Raw genomic sequence first — 21,813 nt, 5'->3', positions numbered from 1 at the left:
GATTGTCATGGGGCCCACAAGGCTAACCCCCGCTCTAGCGGGGAAAATGGCCTTAAAACGATCATTCATTCATTCAACCAATCATAACTCCTGTGTGAATTTGACGATCTTGTCTCATAGTCATAAGTTGCAGGCCAACGAAACAATTTCCTCAGAACTACTTTTTTCTTTTCTTTTTGTTACTCGTAATAGAGCTGTCACACACCGACATCTCACACACGGACATACAGACAAATACACGACACACAACACAGGATTGTCTTTGAGACAAACCCAGCCAATTTGCTTGGGGGAAGTGACGGGGCACTCTGGGTACCAGCCATTCCAAAACAATGGCGCCACATCGTTCTCACCACACTCAGCGGGGTTTCCATGGAAGGACTCTTCAAAGATTAACAAGGGATATAGACACAATGTTATATTGCACAATATGATTTATTGGATGAAGTGTGGTTCTTTTGCAAGAAGGTACTTTAGTGCATTTACTACTGCACTATTTAATGCGAAAATACATTTTCGTCAAATATTGAATAGCTTTTGTGTCCTTTTTGCAGGTACACATATGGAAAAGCAGTTAAAGGTACAGCCAAAGTGACCCTGGTGTGTCACATACAAAAGTTATGTCGGTTGGGCATTCAGTGCGGGCATAATAGGTTTCGGTCAAGTGAGGTCAAGATCGTCCATTCAAACATTAAAGTAAGATGGCTTTCTCCTTTCGGATATTAGATTTTCTTCATATAGACTATAGAGAGAAATGTAAATGTTCAGAACCTCATAATAATGGAGACACAGAATTAATGGCTTCGCTTTTGAAAGTGTAATGCATGAGGAGTATAATATGATCTTTTATCACACTGTAAATTAACAAGGAAAGTGTTCAGGGTTAAATTAAGTAATGTCATGTAATCTTGAATGTCAATCAATGAATACTTAGGGAGAATATTTGGTTTTGGGGAGATAAGTATAATTGGAATAGATGAACCCCTTAAGTACTTTCTAACTGGAACCTGCCATGGGCTGGATGGGCTCGATCTATCAATGTCTTATTAATCTTGGTGGGCACATCCAGTATTCACTGGCCCAAAATGGAATGCTAGATAATGAGAGCACCTCAAGATGTCCATAAAAATAGTTTTCTGTGGCCAAGAACATATTTTGGGCGTAGCATATTTGTAACATTGTAATTGTAATTTTCCTTCGTAATCTTTTTTTTCTTATATCCACAAATGAGAGCTGGAGTATTTAAAAATGAGATGCATTCAAAGAAGATTGTGGAAGTTGAGGACTTGTTTACAAGTACATGGTACTTCCTGTTGTTCACCATCAAACATTTAATTGTCCCATCTTGGGAAATCTTTCCCGAAATCATATTTCAAGCCCTTTGCTGGGCTCTCTTTCCTTTGATGTCCTTCTTGTGAAACCTCTCATTGACGATGAGTTATCTTTCAACTGACTTGGCTGTAAAAACACTTGCGTGTTGGTATGCATGTTAGGTTTATGGTGCTGTTGGCTTTGAGTTCACCTACAAAGAAATTATTTCAAGAACAAATGGCGCGTTCCCTCGGAACATGAAAATTGAAGCCGAGGTCGTGGAGGATTTAACAGGTACCGCATTTTCATCTGATTTGTTATCATGAAATTAATTACAATTAATATAAAACTCAATATTGTTAAGAGTTGATAACCGAATATCAAATGGCAGTTGTTATTTCAGTTTTGAATTGTTTATTTGTTTCTTGCTTGCTGTAATGATCAACCTCCTCACACTAGTGGAAAAGAACAGTTAATACAGGTTGTAACTTGGCGAGTTTCTTGTGAGCCATTTGAGGTGGGGTGTAGAGGGTATATTGGCAATTCCTTTTCTGCATTTCTTGCTCGGCTTGGAGTGTGTGGAACAGAAAGAAGGAGGATGTGTGACAGAGTTGCCCAGGTTGCCTTGAAAGGCTCACTTTGGATATGGAGGAAGTTTATGGAGGCACGTCGAACGGTGTAGGTTGAGGTTGTGGGTGGTGGTTCATTTCAGCCTAAAGGGGTAGTGACTGAGCACAGAAGAGAGATGGAGATGTGTGTGTGTGTGTGTGTGTGTGTGTGTGTGTGTGTGTGTGTGTGTGTGTGTGTGTTGCAGGAGTGGTTGTGTGTGTTGCAGGAGTGGGTGTGTGTGTGTTGCAGGAGTGGGTGTGGTTTTACATGAATGTGTTTTTGCTTGAGCGGTGCATGTTGTAAGGGTAGGTGGTCAGTTGTTTGTTTTTTTGGTTTTTTTTGGTATGTGAGTGAGTGGATGAGGGGCTGTGGATTCTAGGAGTGGAGGCGGTTTTGTTGTTGTAGTCTGTGTTCTCACTGGCTGGGGGTGAGGGTATGTACGCATCCGGGTGTAGTTGCTGCACGTGGAGGCGTATGTGCCCCTGCTAGCCCACCTTAGCTGACCGTATTGAGGTTGAAGGACCGAAACGGGATGATACTGAGGACCTCGACTGAGGACCCGTTCAGTGAGGCACACTTGTGACCAAGTGTGTTTTGAAATTATATATATATATATATATATATTCAATAATCTACCTACTAACTTACAGCAAAATAATATGAGGAAAATAATATGTTTTCTGAAGAAAAATCTCTTCACATATTAACCCATTTTTGTATTTTCCAAAACAATTGTTCGCTCTTCACTATTTTCAGCTATTGACGAGATTATTGAGTCATGAAATCTCGAAAATAGTACTAAAGTACATGTCACTGTAAAACATGAGTATTTTTATTTGATGAACATTCAGTTTTAAAAAATATTGAGTTTGATTAAACTCAATTGATTAAACACTGTCAATAACAGTTATTTAAACACTGTGAATTTGCCTAACTAGCATGCGGCTAACAATGTGATGCATGCATATTGCAAGCTCACAGCCTTGCTTCTATATCCCGAGGCGGCATTAGGGGCATGCAAGCACATGTGCTGAGGTGTGTTCACCGAGCTGTATATACAACTGGAGCGCAGCTGCTGCACGTGCTTACACGGCAAGCAACCGCCATGTTGGAATACCTTTCCCTTGCAATAACGCGAGAGGTACAGACATATCTGAGAGTGTGATAACAATGATCGCATATGAACGCATACGGACTTTATCGGGTTCCGTTGACAGATTGATTCACATTTGTCTTCCTCCTTTGTTTGTTTTCCTTCGGAGCCTTGTAATGGAGCGACAAAGGTGAATGACTAAACTAAGAGTCTGATTTTGGTAGGTCAGAAGTGTCAAGTTGAGTTGGTCTGCGAGCATAACTGAGTCTCAGTGCCCCAATAAAATGGAATGAAAGTGTGGTGGTGAGATGGGGAGGGGGTGGGGGAGGGTGGTGGGGGTTGAGAGGGAAAGGAGGTACAGGAAGAGAGTAAAGAATCAGTAAGAGAATGGAGTTAGGGGAGGGTCGTGAAGTAAATTAGAATATAGGGGGCATATGATGTTTTGCATGAAGTCTAAATTCCATCATGTTGCCAACATAATATATTTCTGGTTCATTGCTGAAAGAAACTTTGTGGTGGCGTCATGCTGAAGGTGGTTGACCAAGGATATTAAGATCATGAGTTCAAGTCAAAGCTGTGGCAAAATTACACTAGGTGGGTCGATTCAGCCCGTCATCCTTCTGAGGTCTGCAACGAAAAAAAGGTTTCTGGAGGTGAGTCGGTCAAGTATCCTGAGTCGGAGTGTTGACCTATCCAGGGTTTAAATGCACAGCCAATGAATCTGCTTCGGCACCTTTATGAGTCAATGACGTGAGGAGGTCCTCCTCATAACCATTGGTGAAGGTGCTCGGTAGTTTCATAGTGAAAAGGAATGCGTGCATGTACTTGTTTCTTCTTAGAAAAAAAAACACAATCCATATATTGTTGGACAATTTCCATCATAACGTAGGCATAAAAATCTGATTAATCATCTCAATGTTACTTGTCAGAACTATTAGATTTTATGATGTGATACATTCTTGTCTGGGCGATGAAAGGTAATCCATGGTATGTTTTTATCCTCTCAATCCAGGAAAGAATGCAGAATCAGAGATGGACATACATGTACCTGAAAAACGAATTAAAATAGAGTTCTTCAACACTCCAAACATTTTCAAACCTGGCCTGATGTATACAGCCTACGTAAGTACGGGTGTCATGGCGTTCACTGCATTATTGGCGCTGAGGAAGCGCCTTTAGCGATTGACTTCCAGCCAGTGTAACGCTAATTCCTGTCACAGGAATTCTGAGATCATATAAGTGGGCGTGGCAGTTCCTGATTGGTTCGTGTTGGGGAACGCCTTCTCGCTGCCGACGTGACGTAAATTCGCGCACGCGCACTGGTGATTGGCGCTGAGGAAGCGCCTCTAGCGAATGACTTCCAGCCAGTGTAACGCTAATTCCTGTCACAGGAATTCTGAGATCATATAAGTGGGCGTGGCAGTTCCTGATTGGTTCGTGTTGGGGAACGCCTTCTCGCTGCCGACGTGACGTAAATTCGCGCACGCGCACTGGTGAAGCTTACTCGATCTTACTCGATCCCATATTACATGTACTTTCATTGCATACAAATTATACTTCCTCCTAGAAATTCCATGCCCGAACCTCAGCGCAATCCAAGAGGATTCACTTGTTATGAGGGACATTATCTTTCAGGCCTATCATCAGTGTTGCACATGTGATGCTGCTTGCAAATCAGAACAGATATTGTTGTATCGATCTTAAACTTTTTAAAATGTCAAAGCATATTAATTGCTAAAGGCATAAAGCCATTAGGCCATTGAGTCTAGAGCTAAACTAAATTAGTAGTTTTATGAACAATGATAACAGCCCTTTGCACACCATGAGTATTTACAATCAACTACGGCGGAACTGTGGTTCATTTTTTTCTACCCATACCCTCCTACTTCCTCGACATCTTTTCCTTCTTTTCTCAGCCATGGTCATGTCTTCTTGCCAGTCCTTTTGGGTTTAATAGTGAGAATTGAATGAGAAACTGATTTGTTCATTGAATCAAATGCTCTGGAACAACTTCCAAAGTTCCTTTTACAAGTCAATGAAATTATTTTCAGAACTGCATTTCCTCGAAGAAAACTTATTTTCAAGGCTCAATAAAGTTTACTGTTGTAATGTACTTCGGTACATTGATTTACATCACAAATGCTGCCTCTTCTTGGCTTCTGTGCTGCATCACCGGCTAGGGGGTGCGGCTGTGCTGCTGATGCAATTCCCCCTGTAGGATAGGGCAGGAATATGTCATTTATCCTTGGTACTGGCGAGACGGGACGACAGTTTAACATCCATCTGAGGGATGGGCAAACACATTGGTGAATTACCCTGCCTGTGAAAGGTGGGCCAGGATTCAAACCCAGACTAGGCCGCTGAGCGGCGACTGCACCTAAATCTAGGCCATTCTGTCAGACCTAACACCTGTTTTGGGAAACTGTGGAACATTTAATGCAAAATGTATGCTGTAAATGCATAATTCTTGTCGGCCTACTACCTTAAAGCAAGGTTAAAATAATTAATACTACTTGTAGTTAGCATTACTTAATCAGAATAAAGTTCTCCCTTATTGAAACGTATATATATATATATATATATATATATATATATATATATATATATATATATATATATATATATATATATATATATATATATATATATATATATATATATATATATATATATGAGTCATATTTGATGATAATAAATGATTCACTATCATTAAGTGATCTTCAGGCAATGATTGAAAAATGAGGCACTGATGAAATATGCTAGTTTGCAAATGCCAAAGTCTTCTGTACATAATTTTCACTTAACATCCTCTGTACGTAATCTTCGTCGACTGTTCCAGGTGCGAGTGACCCAATACGACGAGTCACCTTTGCTACCCCAAGACCTAAAGGCAACTTTGAGAGTTTTGATGATGCAAAAAGATGAGTGGGGCACCAGAAATGAAGAAATAAAGACGTTCATCATACCCCCAAATGGGTTTGTGAAGATGAATGCAAGAGTGAAGCCAAAAACGATGTCTTTGTCCCTCAAGGTATGTTCCACACCTCATTTTAGACATTTTAACACACAGAGAAGTAATGAATATTGCGTATTAATTACAGAAAAGGTTTACGTAATAAAACATTCTTTTTGAGAGTGTTCCACATTACCAATAAGGACAGACACAGGAAGTAAAGTCATCTCATTGCTTTATAGAGGACATATCATGCTGGATATTAATTAGCTTGAAAGGCAAAGGAATATAAAGTTTATAATAATTGTATTCACAAGGCCATCTATCCGAACACCCAGATTTACAATATCACAAATTTATATATTTAACATTCCCATCCCATTCACTTGCATTTTACAAGTAATTACTTAACATTCATATTCTAAAAAGTTATAGATATAACGTATTACTTAATCTATTTCAGTTTGCTGAACTTGGTAGAATTTGACATCGCTGAGAAGAATTTGAAGATTTAGTCGACAGAATCAAAAAGTTGTCACATACATGTTATCTACGTAGAAAGGGTGGAAGTTTAACCCTTCCCTAACTTTTCGAGTAAGTTGGCAATACCTACCAGTGGTGGGCAACATCAGGGGACCGTAGGAAGAGCCCAAAAACAACTCCAAAACCCACAGGACGGAGGATCAGCTTTACATTTATCTGGACTTTTTTTTTTATATCGGGCTGCCTTTGCCGACCCTCAGAGGAGGGAGAATGCTATTGGTTCATAGGTAACGGTATACCTAGTCATAGTATGGCATAGACTTATGAAACTGCAAAGCCAAATGTGTCTGCAATAACCTTGGTACTAAATCTGCTGAGGTGAAGATGAAATATAATTTTGATTTCATCAGAGTTGAGATGCTTTGTTTCGTATGGTATACATTTGGAGCTCTTATGATATACCTCAGACGAAACTTGGTGGATGAGCTGGGTAGATGACAAGAACAAGCCCATTCGATTTTGTAGGTCCGGATGCAGAACCGACCTATCAGTGGGCTACAAAATGTAAAATGTTCAGCCTGGTGGAGGTATACCCTCTACCAAGGGCTGCTGTAGTTGTTTATTTAACACCCCACTTTTTTGAAAAACAAAGTCACGCCAAGTGGAAGAGCTAGAACACACGACGCAACAGGACGCAAAACAAAATGAACTGCAGAAAGAGAGGGGAGACATCAACAGCATGGTTGAGTGACAAAATAGAGGACTCTTTTGACAAATAAGGGATGTGGGGAGGAATAAGGGGTAGGGGAGTACACAGGGGGTGACAAGATCGATACAGAAGCAAACTGTCAGGAAGGAAAACCTGGAAATTTGGAAATCTTGGGCAGAGGTGGGCTTGGGGAGAGGGTTGATGGGGATAGAAAATATCATGGTTTTCGATGGGGAATGATCTAAGATCGTGGAGAACAGCTGTCGAGAATACCTGGATGGAAGACAGAGATTGAAGAGAATGTGGAAGTTAATTCCACAAGTGGGGAAAAAGAGAAATGAATGAGTGGATGTGAGCAGTCATTCTGAATTTTGAGAGGCTCCGGACGAGGGCTGAAGCTTTGAGGCGGTGGGACTAGAGGCAAGCTTTGGGGGGGGGGGGGGAAGGTGGTGGGATGAGGGGGAAACCTTTAGGGGCAGGTGAGGGGGAAGAGGAGGTCTTTCTCCTTGATGTGGAACTTTTCTCCTTTCATACATATTTAAATAGCCTTTAATAAGGTAAAATAGGACAATAAATATTTTCTGCACAGTTCTCTGTAAGAACATAAGTGAAAGAAGGATATGGAGGTGACATCTATCTATAATTCCATTAATCTCTGTGTGTATGTGTGTATGTGTGTATGTTTGTCTGTGACCGCTGTTTCTCGACAACTACCGGTCCGATATACTTTAAACTTGCCAGGTATATTGCTGGGGACCCGAGGATGTGCCTTTTCAAGGTTTCATATTAATCGGAGAAGTAGTTACCGAGCTATGGCGATTTCTTTACCAAACACTGCAAGCCGTTCGCTTTGGACCAAACCATTGCATGTAAATAGAGGGGGGGGGGGGGTTCTGTGGTCGTTGCGAATGGACCAAACCATTCATGTAAATAGAGGGGGGGGGGGGTTCTGTGGTCGTTACTGCCACGTGGTTTCAAAGTTTTTTTTTGTTGTTGTTGTTTGCACGCATGTTTTTTTGCACCCACGTACGGGCACGCCCTAGGATGTTTACACACACACACCCCTACACAAATATTTTTTTTTTTTTTTTTTTGGCAAGGAACGGGCACCCACGTACGGGCACGTCCTAGCTTATATATAGTACGGGCATGCCCTAGTTTTTTAAAAATCACTACAAACCTTTTTCTTACTTTGCACTTGTTCTCCACTCTCCTGTTCTTATTTGTTTTTAACACTCTTGTACTTCCTTTGCAATTAATTACTCAATAAGCAGGGAATGAAGAATGTAGGGGTGATGGAGTAGCAGTAGGGTGTCTTTCCTTAAATTTCCTGTGGCTTTGACGGGGTGTTCCAAACGTCCTTGGATGGGATACTCCCAGTCGTCCAAGACACACAAACGTTTATTATATTTCTCAATACGCAAGTCTCTATGTATATTTAATAATAAAATATCTTAATGTATTTTGTATCAATAATTTACACGTTGTTATTTATTTTTGTCGTGCCTTGGACTATTGTGAGTATCTCGTTCATATAATTTTTGGACCATATACTCCATTTACTTGATCTTGTTTATTTATCAGAATATTTATCTTCAAGGAAATGTTTCTCTCCTTTTTTCAGGCCACGTTTTTAAGCACAGAAAGGCAGCACTATGTTACTTTGGAGAGACGGTCACCATCAAATTCTTTTATACAAGTCACTACCGATTCTACCTCAGCACAGGCAAGCAAATGTGAATTTTTGATTTAACCATCGACTTAAATGTTTGTTCTCTTTACTGTTCATGTATGATTGCACTATATGCCCCAGTCCCCAGAATATTCAAGATGTATTCTGTTTGTTTGTTTTCACTGATTTTTTTTTCCCTTTCATTTAAGTTTTAAAGGTTTGATAATAATTATCAAACACCTGTCATTTTTTCTTCCAGAGAAAATATTATTTGTTGAAATTATAATCCGATCCCATCCAGTCCCATAACCACACTCAGTGGTGAAATGGTTAGAGCATTCGCTCTACGTCCGGGAGGTCGGTGGTTCAATTCAAACCCCGTCCGAGTCATACCAAAGATTTCTAAAATGGTACGTGATGCTCAGCATTTAAAGGGATGCAGCATGGACGAACGACTCTGGGAAAGCAAGGGCAAACCACCCAGTATAACCCTTGCCAAGAAACTGCTTCGGCAGCACCAACGCTCTGTAAAGAGTATGGTACATCAAATGGAATCAAATGCAGTACCATACAGGTATACTGGGTTTCTAAATCCCAGGATTCATTTGAAAAATGGGTTTGCTGGTTGCATCATCAATGAAACATGACAAGGCCATCATGGTATATGATGGTGTTGATTGCAAATGCAAGTATGCAATATGGTTCCATAATCTTTTCTATCGAAATTAACTCAACCGCACTCCTCTTACTTGAAGGCTGCTGTGTTTCCTCTTCTCCTCTCTCTTTATATTTGCTGTTCATTCAGTCCCTTGCTTGTTGTGTCCATATTTGGCCCCACTGCTCCTAACTGCTGTGTGTGTGTGTGTGTGTGTGTGTGTGGCTGTGTACATATAAATATATGTGCAAATTAAAGGGTGACATAATGAAATAAATGTGTGTTTATCCACCTAAAGACAAAAGTATACAGTGCATTCAGAAAGTATTCAGACCCCTTCACTTTTTTCACATTTTGTTATGTTGCAGCCTTATGCTGAAATCGTTTAAATTCATTTTTTCCCTCATCAATCTACACTCAATACCCCAAAATGACAAAGGGAAAACAGGATTTTAGAAAGTTTTGCAAATTTATTAAAAAGAAAAAACTGGAATATCACATTTACATAAGTATTCATACCCTTTGCTATGACACTTGAAATTTAGCTCAGGTGCCTCCCATTTCTCTTGATCATCTTTGAGATGTTTCTACACCTTGATTGGAGTCCACCTGTGGTAAATTCAATTGATTGGACATGATTTGGAAAGGCACACACCTGTCTATATAAGGTCTCACAGCTGACAATGCATATCAGAGCAAAAAACCAAGCCATGAGGTTGAAGGAACTGCCTGCAGAGCTCAGAGACAGGATTGTGTCGAGGCACAGATTTGGCGAAGCCTACAAAAAAAATTCTGCTGCATTGAAGGTTCCCAAGAGCACAGTGGCCTCCATAATTCTTAAACGGAAGAAGTTTAAAACAACCTGGACTCTCCCTAGAGCTGGCCGCCCGGCCAAACTGAGCAATCGGGGGAGAAGGGCTTTGGTAATAGAGGTGACCAAGAACCCGATTGTCACTCTGGCTGAGCTCCAGAGATCCTGTGTGGAGATGGGAGAAACTTCCAGAAGGACATCCATCACTGCAACACTCCACCGGACTGGGCTTTATGGCAGAGTGGCCAGACGGAAGCCTCTCCTCAGTGAAAGACACATGAAAGCCCACAGAATCTTGTTTCTCACAGTCTGAGAGTCCTTTAGGTGCTTTTTTGCACACTCCAAGCGGGCTTTCATGTGGACTCCAATCAAGGTGCAGAAACATCTCAAAGATGATCAAGAGAAATGGGAGGCACCTGAGGTAAATTTCAAGTGTCATAGCAAAGGGTCTGAATACTTATGTAAAGGTGATATTTCAGTTTTTTCTTTTTAATAAATTTGCAAGACTTTCTAAAATCCTGTTTTCTCTTTGTTATTATGGTGTATTGAGTGTAGACTGATGAGGAAAAAATGAATTTAAACGATTTCAGCGTAAGGCTGCAACATAACAAAATGTGAAAAAAGTGAAGGGGTCTGAATACTTTCTGAATGCACTGTATCACTTGCAATTGACAGAAGCAGTTAACATAACTCTGTCCTCATCAACTATCACAAGCCTGGTGTTGGGGTGCTGGCTTGGGATTATAGGGTCCTGAGTTCAAATCCCGGTCGGTCATTGAATTAAGACCAGGTGGGGTTGACTCGGCCCGTTATCCGTCCGAGGTCGGCAAAATGAGTACCAGCTTACTTGGATGAATGTGCCATTCGAGTGCCCTGTGTAGGAGTGGCGACACGACCAGGATTGTGCCCAATAGCCAAAAAACTGCCTCGGCAGCCATATGCATCTGAAGATACAGGAGTGGTCATCATGATCATCATCATCATATGATATTAATTTAAATTTTTTTTTGTTCTTTCTTGCAGGCAGGTGTACCGATGAGGTTTACAATTGAAGGCACAAGCATTTCCCAGAATATAATGTACCAGGTAACCATACTTCACCCTTGTGTTCACCTAACCTTGATTGTGCGGTTGCCTCTTACCATTAATGTTTTGAATTAAATAATAAATATAACTAATGTGGTTCAGCAATTAACTTCCTTATTTATTGAGATTGTGTTCTGAGTTGCACATCTAAATACTTCGAATATATCTTCAGCAAGCACATTAATATTGTAAGAGATATACTCCTTTAATACTTGCTTGCTTTTGCAGAATTATATGGCTCATGGCAGGGCTGTGCGTAATTTGCATGCAGGACAAGGACATTATGAGACATCAGTGTACTTTTACAAATGGCAACAGAGTATGAATGGACAAAGAAACATAAGATATGGGATTTGAACCTGGGAACACAGCATCATTAACGTTGTGTCTTGATGACCATGCGAAACAGACCAATCTGAATGTTTTATAATTGTTTTTTCAATTAATCCTATATGGTTTGCAGCGAATGAGGCCATGCATCGTTTACAGGTCCTTTCAAGAGGAAACCTAGTTGCGGCTGGGCAAGTGACATGTGAGAATGATCAAATACAGCAGCAGGTAGTGGATAAACCTTTGAGCCAGGGTGCTTGTGGGACCTTCCAGCTGGTGCCGCAAGCTCTGTGGGCACCTTCCTCAAAACTGCTGGTGTACTATGTCCGAGAAGATGGCGAAGTCGTGAACGATGGCCTAAGTTTTGCTGTGGAAGGCATCTTTGACAACAAGGTGAGGATTAATTTTATGGAAGTATACTTGAGATACTATTATGAAGTAAATGCCTTATCCATGTGTGTGTGTTGTTCCACAGCCCCAATGTCTGTGTAGTAACCCTCTTGCTCTCTAACTTCTCTTTTCCTTTTCCATTAGCTGAGAATTTGTATGCAAAAAAAGTAATTTTTCTGTTCTCAAATTTTTATTTATAATTTGAGTTACTTTTCCATCCAGTCCCTGAATGATTGAACCTTTTAACTAAACATGAATGACAGTTCAGCATTCTAGAAGACGGTGCTTCTTTTAACCGATAGCTGCAAGACAAAATTTTTATTATCAAGAAAAGCTTTTTGTGCCTCTATGGAATACATTTATGCAATTTGTCTCACCTTGTTGTTCGAAACTTAACATTTTTTTGTACATTTTAGGTAGAACGTAATAGTCATAAATACCAAGCCATAATTCAATTTAGTTAGATACTTTAAAAAAATGCATCCACATACAGGTGGAGATGGAGTGGAGCAAATTACAAGCAGCACCAACAAACAATGTAAGTCTCCAGGTGACAACAGGAGAGGCTCAGGCCTACGTGGGCCTGTTGGTTGTGGATAAGAGTGTGCTGCTCCTAAAAGATGGCAATGACATCACACAGGAGAAGGTAAGGCCAGGGTAATTATACAACTTATAGTATTACAAAGAACATAAGCAATGATACTTCATTCACCAAATTGTGGCAGTTGAGCAGCTTTATGGAACAAGGGCATTGCCCTTGGTTGAAGGAATTGAAGACTGTCGCTTTTAGAAAGTTCACAACATGTCAGAATGGCGATGTCAGTTTGGTCAGCATTTCTGCTCACCTGAGTTGCACATGTACTTGATTGAAATTGGAAAATATCATCTCCAAAGCCAGATGTTTGAAAATGCTCAATAACCACATCAATCCTGATCCATTATTGCATTTTTTTTTTTTTTAATAAGGCCATCATATGCTTATCCTCAAGTGGTTTTCTCAGGTCATGATGAAGTAGTTAACAATCCTCAGTATAAATGCAGATCTGTTATCCAGTTGTTACCCTCGCCGGAGGAGAGGGTATTGCATTTGAGTCCGTTTGTTTGTCTGTCTGTCTGTTTGTTTGTCTGTCTGTTTGTTTGTCTGTCTGTTTGTTTGTTTATCTGTTTGTCCGCACAGAATAAATATGATTCTCTCTGCAACCGTTGGTCCGATTGACAGGAGATTATCACCATGAGTGCACCTCCTTCTACAGAATTTTTTAATGCTACTTATGACGTCATCGGTCACATGGTTCGGCCGCCATCTTGGAAAAACCATAAAACTTTGCACCTCTATATCTGAAAATGCTGCAAAGAAAAACTTGAGAGATGGCTCATTGTAAAGAACGCTCCATGCGGAATAACATATGTTGATGATGATGTCATAGGTACCTCCATTATGACGTCATAATTCAACAAGTACAAAACTTCATCTGATCAAGATGAAATTTGTTGAGCGTCATCTAGGGATAAATTGGTGGAGAGAAAAAAAAATAATGTTGGCGTCATCAGTCACGTGGTTCGGCCACCATATTTGTTTTAACACAAATGCCTTAAAAACCACTAAAAACACGTCCTGGCGAGGGTCTGCAATCTCTGATTGCTCTTTCTTGTTTTACATGTAATTCATAGAGAAAACAAATAAAGAGTTCACAATTAGACAGTACTATTTCGAGCAATTTACGGAGGTTACTCATTAGCTTCAAAACATGTTTATTTCAATACATCACATGCAGATAACATTATGAAGTCAGGCCTTGAGCATTTGCATTGTTGAATGAGATGGTGGGTTTGGTTCTGCATTGGATTGGCTTTGGAACATAAAGTTTTCGGTAATCAAAATCTAGTAGGGCCAAGTGGCCCTAAGGTTTCCAGTGAGAGAAACACTGTCTTCATTTCACTAACAAAAATCCTGATGGGAGCACGATTGACACAAGCAGTGGCAAATAATGTTGCAAACCAGATGGTAAAAATTTGAAATTTGGCAAGAGTTCCCATACACAATGGCCAGCTCTTTTTGAAATTACAGAAAAATAGGGACAATTCATTTTCTCAACCGAATGTTGAGAGTGCTATTCTAATTGCCGTGGGAAGAAATCTGGAGCGACGTTTTGGGCGTGCGCCCTTCTTCAAAGCCAACTTTGGCTCTTCTCTTACTTTGAAGAATGGCGCACGCCCAAAACGTCGCTACACCTTCTTTCCCATGACGGTTATTTGACCTCACTCGTCATTCGGTTGTGAAAATCCATTGGCCAAAAGCTGGTTCACTCACCATAAACATTCTGATCTTTTCTGATTGTGTTTGCAGGTTATTTCTGAGATAGCTCAGTTTGGGAATTACCCCACACCTTTTTTTGGATGGGGTATGCCACGCCTTTGGCTTCCTGGTGGTAAAGATGCTGCTTCAGTATTTATGGTAAATATGATCCCAAGATGAATTCCTTGTTTACAATTTCACTCAGGTGTTCACTTGAACTAAGTCTTGAACAAAGTAATTTATCATTTATGTTTTACAACATTTGATGGTCATTCTATAACAGTGATGTCATTTTCAGGAATTTTAAATAATATTCCTTGACTCAGAAACCAAAATAAAAGAGTGTACTGTTTAAAGGGAAGGCCAAATAGCTGGGGTCAACTTTATATTTAACATCTCATTACTGTTGAAAATATTGAGCGATCTATTTATTCTTGAAATTATTTGATGTTCTTGCAGGAAGCTGGTGTGATTGTACTCACGGACTTGAAAGTTCCGACTTTGACCCCTATCATCTATATGATGAAAGGTATTACATCGCCTTGCTTGTTATAAAGGCTACGAGTACAAATCTTATTGGATTGTGATGATTATATTTAAGTACAAGATGTCATTGCATTCTGATTTCAATAATTTGTTAATTACCAAAAATGTGCTCAAAGGATAAATAAGAATTGCATGTAAGACTCAATTGAAACACATTATAACAACTAAGTAATCCGACAGAATGTGGCAGAGTTAGTGCCTTTGAACTGTCTAGTCAGGGTTCCTTTCCCGACCCGACTATAAATTGTCGGAATGCTGGCTCACTAGCAGAGGTTGCATCACTAAATATGCCGTCCTTCAGATAGATGTAAAGATGGGTGTCTCTTCTGCTCACGCTAGCTGGCAGATGATAAATATCCCATGGTGTCTTTTTGAGAAGAGTAGGTGAGTTATTGCCTCCACCCTAAACAAATTACAAATCCCTGCCCAAATCACCAATCGAATGTCTGGTTTGGCTAGTTGCTTCGTGAAAGACAAGGGCCAAACAACTTATCTGGCCAACCCCTGAAGAAGTTTAGAATAACTGGGGCCATTGAATTATTAGTAATAATAGAAGATTATAACTGCTAACTATTTATTATGACCTAAAACAAATTAATTGGTGTGACTAATCAGATGATTGATCAAGGAAAATAGGACTACATACACAATTTGAAATAATATATGGATACTGAGTAAATAGTGTATGTAAAAATGAAACACTGTACTTTGAGAGAGCCAATCCATATTCATGAAAAATGCACATTCAATCCATATTTCATTTTCGTGAAAATGAACATCAAAGTACAGTTACTGTACATGTTGATGTCCTTTACTCTGATTTGTTGTCGTCCAACCAATCAGAAAGTGCGACACTAAGGGAAATGCAGTGATATTATTTGCAGTAGTAGCTGTGTGACTTGATTAGTTGTTTCCAGGACTGAAATACCAAATCACAAGCACGTACAAGTCAGTTCTGGATGTTGAAGGACACTCCAACTTCTAGTAGGAGCTGCACTCAAGATTCTGTAGATCATGTTCGAAACTGCCACTGTTCATAATATAAGTGATCAAAGTAGAAAGCCAAACCCCTCCGTAAATGGTGTTACATATGTCAGGGTGTTTTCTTGATGTAATAGATAATGGTCAAATACATATCTTGTCAATGTCCTTGCTGTGAATGCAGGTATAAATGCTATGTTGAGAACATTAAAATACATCATGAGCTGGTCTAAATGGACATGCAGGTGCTCAAAGACCACTGCTGCGGAAAAGTTGAAATATAGGCATTGGACTACAAACATGGCAGCGAACAAAACTGGAGACGTGTTCTTTATGGATGAGTGAAAGTTTGAAATGTTTGAAATATTCGGCAGCAATCGATGCCAGTTTGTTTGACAACAGAGAGGAGAAAGTAATTGCAATCGCAGTGCACATACAGAAAAGCATGGTAGAGGGAACAGTACTAGTTTGGACTGAATCACACCCAGCAACGCCACTAATCGATACAAACGTTATGGCTCCCTGACTGCTGACAAATGCAGGAGGATTGTGATCCAGCATGCCAATCCTCAGGAGCACAACTCATGCAGGAAGGATTCATCTTCCAGAAAGATAATGATCCTGTGTACAGCAGATGGTGTGAACTTATTTTTTGTTACTATATGACACTCTTGGAGAAAGGTGTGCAGATATTCCTTGCAAGAAACTAGGAAACGATGGACAAATGCACAAAGTAATAGGATTTGAACCTGCGATCACAGCATCTTGGGCCATAGGTGCTCAGATGCAGACACCGAACAGGCCAATCGTGATGATGAAGATGCTGAAGGAACACTCACAACAATGGCTTGGCCTGCACAAAGTTCACATGTGAACATTATTGATTCTGCTTGAGTTATAAACAGCAGCCAAGCACCTTTACTTATTTGAGGGAATCAAATGACTGACCAAATGCAGCACTGGAGTATCAGGAGGAACCCAAATAGACAATTATGGAGGCATCCGGAGGAACGTGGATCGGATTCGGGTTTCGGCTACTACTCCTCTACCCTCATACCCATCCAGGTGCAGCCAGGTGAACCTTACAAAAAACAAGATTCACCGCTACGTAGCCAAAGAAAAAGAAAAAAAGAAAGAAAGAAAGAAGGACAGACGAAGGACAAGAAGAAACCATGCACACAACAGAAATTACGCACACACACACACACACACACACACACACACACACACACACACACACACACACACACACACACACACACACACACACACACACATCTATTGTCCAGAAATGCTGTCCTGCTTCTTACCTTACCACCACCGAATGTGCACAGGGATCCACCAGTACACAAATCAATACACAGGCCCTCTATTTGTAATGAAGTTCCCTTTCCTGGAAACACGATTAGTTTCCATTTAGATATTACTCTGTTATTGAGGAAATAATACAATGTAGTTGAAACAATAACACGTCTCGGTGGTGTAATGGTAGAACGTCTGCTCTGAGTATGGGAGGGCGGCCATTCCATTCGAACCTAACCCTGGCCAAGTCAGACCAAACACTTTATAAATGGTATGTGCTGGTTCCTTCCCAGGTCGAAATTCCCATAGAAAACCAATAGAGAATACCAATAAAAATCCAATAGGTCAATTGGACCAGTAGGAGACCAATATAATACCAATATATAAATGAACAGGATTCAAAATATGTAATTGACATATGTGGGAAAATTACATGCACCGATTGGGAATTAAACCCAGGTCATCTGGTGGATTGTACCAGTGCTCTGCCATCGAAACTATCTGGCTCCTGGATTGGCAAATAACTTGCATTCACATATACATCACATATACATCACATATACATCACATATACAGTGCATTCATATACATTGACTGTCTTTCTCTCGCGGTCCCCCTGTACTGTCTTTCCCTCGCGGTTCCCCTGTACTGTCTTTCCCTCGCGGTCCCCCTGTACTGTCTTTTCCTCACGGTCCCCCTGTGCTGTCTTTCCCTCGCGGTCCCCCTGTGCTGTCTTTCCCTTGTGGTCCCCCTGTGCTGTGTTCCTGGATGTCTTTTTGTTGAATGTGTTTTAATGAATGTTTCCCCCTGTACTGTCTTTCCCTCGCGGTCCCCCTGTACCGTCTTTCCCTCGCGGTCCCCCTGTGCTGTGTTCCTGGATGTCTTTTTGTTGAATGTGTTTTAATGAATGTTTCCCCCTGTACTGTCTTTCCCTCGCGGTCCCCCTGTACTGTCTTTCCCTCGCAGTCCCCCTGTGCTGTGTTCCTGGATGTCTTTTTGTTGAATGTGTTTTAATGAATGTTTCCCCCTGTACTGTCTTTCCCTCGCGGTCCCCCTGTACTGTCTTTCCCTCGCGGTCCCCCTGTGCTGTGTTCCTGGATGTCTTTTTGTTGAATGTGTTTTAATGAATGTTTCCCCCTGTACTGTCTTTCCCTCGTGGCCCCCCTGTTTTTCCCTCGCGGCCCCCCTGTACTGTCTTTCCCTCGCGATCCCCCTGTACTGTCTTTTCCTCACGGTCCCCCTGTACTGTCTTTCCCTCGTGGTCCCCCTGTGCTGTGTTACTGGATGTCTTTTTGTTGAATGTGTTTTAATGAATGTTTCCCCCTGTGCTGTCTTTCCCTCGCGGTCCCCCTGTACTGTCTTTCCCTCGCGGTCCCCCTGTGCTGTCTTTCCCTCGCGGTCCCCCTGTACTGTCTTTCCCTCGCGGTCCCCCTGTACTGTCTTTCCCTCGTGGTCCCCCTGTACTGTCTTTCCCTCGCGGTCCCCCTGTACTGTCTTTCCCTCGTGGTCCCCCTGTACTGTCTTTCCCTCACGGTCCCCCTGTACTGTCTTTCCCCCTGTACTGTCTTTCCCTCGTGGTCCCCCTGTACTGTGTTCCTGGATGTCTTTTTGTTGAATGTGTTTTAATGAATGTTTCCCCCTGTGCTGTCTTTCCCTCGTGGTCCCCCTGTGCTGTCTTTCCCTCACGGTCCCCCTGTACTGTCTTTCCCTCACGGTCCCCCTGTACTGTCTTTCCCTCGTGGTCCCCCTGTACTGTGTTCCTGGATGTCTTTTTGTTGAATGTGTTTTAATGAATGTTTCCCCCTGTACTGTCTTTCCCTCGCGGTCCCCCTGTACTGTGTTCCTGGATGTCTTTTTGTTGAATGTGTTTTAATGAATGTATCCCCCTGTACTGTCTTTCCCTCGTGGTCCCCCTGTACTGTGTTCCTGGATGTCTTTTTGTTGAATGTGTTTTAATGAATGTTTCCCCCTGTGCTGTCTTTCCCTCGTGGTCCCCCTGTGCTGTCTTTCCCTCACGGTCCCCCTGTACTGTCTTTCCCTCACGGTCCCCCTGTACTGTCTTTCCCTCGTGGTCCCCCTGTACTGTGTTCCTGGATGTCTTTTTGTTGAATGTGTTTTAATGAATGTTTCCCCCTGTACTGTCTTTCCCTCGCGGTCCCCCTGTCCTGTGTTCCTGGATGTCTTTTTGTTGAATGTGTTTTAATGAATGTTTCCCCCTGTACTGTCTTTCCCTCGTGGTCCCCATGTGCTGTCTTTCCCTCGTGGTTGTCAGCTCTTTCACGAGCCTCGATTCAGTATTTAAAAAAAAAAAAAAAAAAAATTCAGAAAGTATTCAGACCCCTTCAATTTTTTCACATTTTGTTGTGTTGCAGCCTTATGCAGAAATCGTTTAAATTCATTTTTTCCCTCATAAATCTACACTCAATACCCCATAATGACAAAGAGAAAACAGGATTTTAGAAAGTTTTGCAAATTTATTAAAAAGAAAAAACTGAAATATTACATTGACATAAGTATTCATACCCTTTGCTATGACACTTGAAATTTAGCTCAGGTGCCTCCCATTTCTTTTGATCATCTTTGAGATGTTTCTACACCTTGATGGGAGTCCACCTGTGATAAATTAAATTGATTGGACATGATTTGTACAGGCACACACCTGTCTATATAAGGTCTCACAGCTGACAATGCATATCAGAGCAAAGACCAAGCCATGAGGTCGAAGGAACTGTCTGCAGAGCTCAGAGACAGGATTGTGTCGAGGCACAGATCTGGGGAAGCCTACAAAAAAAATTCTGCTGCATTGAAAGTTCCCAAGAGCACAGTGGCCTCCATAATTCTTAAATGGAAGAAGTTTGGAACAACCAGGACTCTTCGTATAGTTGGCCGCCCGGCCAAACTGAGCAATCGGGGGAGAAGGGCCTTGGTAAGAGGTGACCAAGAACCTGATGGTCACTCTGGCTGAGCTCCAGAGATCCTGTGTGGAGATGGGAGAAACTTCCAGAAGGACAACCATCACTGCAAAACTCCACTGATCTGGGCCTTATGGCAGAGTGGCTACACGGAAGCCTCTCCTCAGTGAAAGACACATGAAAGCCCGCTTGGAGTTTGCAAAAAAGCACCTTACTGCTTTTTCTCTTTTTTTAAAGGACTCTCAGACTGTGAGAAACAAGATTCTGTGGTCTGATGAAACCAAGATTGAACTGTTTGGCTTCCGTCTAGCCACTCTGCCTTAAAGCCCAGATCGGTGGAGTGTTGCAGTGATGGTTGTCCTTCTGGAAGTTTCTCCCATCTCCACACAGGATCTCTGGAACTCAGCCAGAGCGACCATCGGGTTCTTGGTCACCTCTATTACCAAGGCCCTTCTCCCCCGATTGCTCAGTTTGGCCGGGCGGCCAGCTTGAGGAAGAGTCCTGGTTGTTCCAAACTTCTTCCATTTAAGAATTATGGAGACCACTGTGCTCTTGGGAACCTTCAATGCATGACAGAACATGGCTATAACTCAATTCAATATGGAACTGTGTGGTTTGCATTTGTTTGTAACAAAATATAATTGAAGTATTTTGGTTGGTCTGTGGGTTTTCAGACCAGTTAACTTTGATGGTTTCTACAGGACCATTTGAACTTAAAGATTATTATTGGTTTTTGTGGGTTTCAGATCAGACCACATCATTATCTAATGGCTTCTATTGGTTTCAAACGAATCTGGTTCGGTTTCTACTGGAAACTCTACTGCTTCCTGTAGAAACCAATAGAAACCGTGATTCCCATTAGAGACCCATATAAATGTCTGACTGGTCTCTGTGGGTTTCTATGGGATTTTCGATCTGGGTTGCTTTATGCTCAGCATTTAATAGTGGTAGAGCATGGACGAACATCTATAGGTGGCAACCATTGTGCAGGCTTGATGGGCCTAATGGCTTCCTCCTGTGTCCAGGTTCCTTGTTAGGGAACTTATATTATTATTATTATTATTATTATTATTATTATTATTAATGACTCATTGTTTGCGGTCCCTATATTTATGTTGTTTGTGTTTTCATAATTATTTTAATTACTATATATAAATATTATACATACAGCTATACCGTATGCAATGAGTTAAAATGTTTGCATTAAGATATTACTCTGTTAATTGATGTCATTTAATAGAACATTGCATCCCTGTTTTTTTTGAAAACATGCCACGAACTTAATTTATTTGTTGAAATTTATATTATGTGTATGTATGCTACATCAGATCTTTGCCTTTCTATTTATTAGCGCAAGTGTACCTTTCCCATGGCACTTGGGTATTTCATGGCAGCTCGTATTTACTCTTAGCTTAAGGGAAGATCTACAGTAATTGAGTAATTTTTCCCATACACCCGCTTCCCTCCTCAGAATTCACTCTAACGCTAACCATAACCCCATCTGTCGCTTCACCATCTTCTCCACTTTCCATTCTTTAATTTATCTTGTTTAAAATCAGCTGAAGCACACCCTCATCCCCCTCCCCCCCCCCGCCCTTCCCCACCCCACGCTCCCCCAACCCACATTACTTTACTACATGGCTCCTCAAATGACAAGTTCAACTTCTTTCCCTA

General features: G+C 41.2%; 1 protein-coding gene across 1 annotated transcript in view; it reads left to right on the top strand.

Annotated features, from left to right (window-relative positions):
- The window catches only part of LOC144893379 (CD109 antigen-like), an 84,474-nt gene that overhangs the window by 24,151 nt on the left and 38,510 nt on the right, over window positions 1–21,813 (top strand). Inside the window, exons 5-15 of the mRNA XM_078783963.1 lie at window positions 555–696; window positions 1,494–1,605; window positions 4,026–4,135; window positions 5,853–6,044; window positions 11,320–11,382; window positions 11,611–11,701; window positions 11,846–11,907; window positions 11,965–12,105; window positions 12,596–12,748; window positions 14,450–14,557; window positions 14,858–14,927. Coding sequence (XP_078640089.1) covers window positions 555–696; window positions 1,494–1,605; window positions 4,026–4,135; window positions 5,853–6,044; window positions 11,320–11,382; window positions 11,611–11,701; window positions 11,846–11,907; window positions 11,965–12,105; window positions 12,596–12,748; window positions 14,450–14,557; window positions 14,858–14,927 — 1,244 coding nt within the window. The remainder of the gene's footprint in view (window positions 1–554; window positions 697–1,493; window positions 1,606–4,025; window positions 4,136–5,852; window positions 6,045–11,319; window positions 11,383–11,610; window positions 11,702–11,845; window positions 11,908–11,964; window positions 12,106–12,595; window positions 12,749–14,449; window positions 14,558–14,857; window positions 14,928–21,813) is intronic.

Source organism: Myxine glutinosa, chromosome 8 (genome assembly GCF_964187855.1).
Source record: "Myxine glutinosa chromosome 8, kmMyxGlut1.1, whole genome shotgun sequence".
NCBI lineage: Eukaryota > Metazoa > Chordata > Myxini > Myxiniformes > Myxinidae > Myxine > Myxine glutinosa.
The sequence above is the reverse complement of the archived record's forward strand: the minus strand, read 5'-3'. Positions and strand labels throughout refer to the sequence as shown.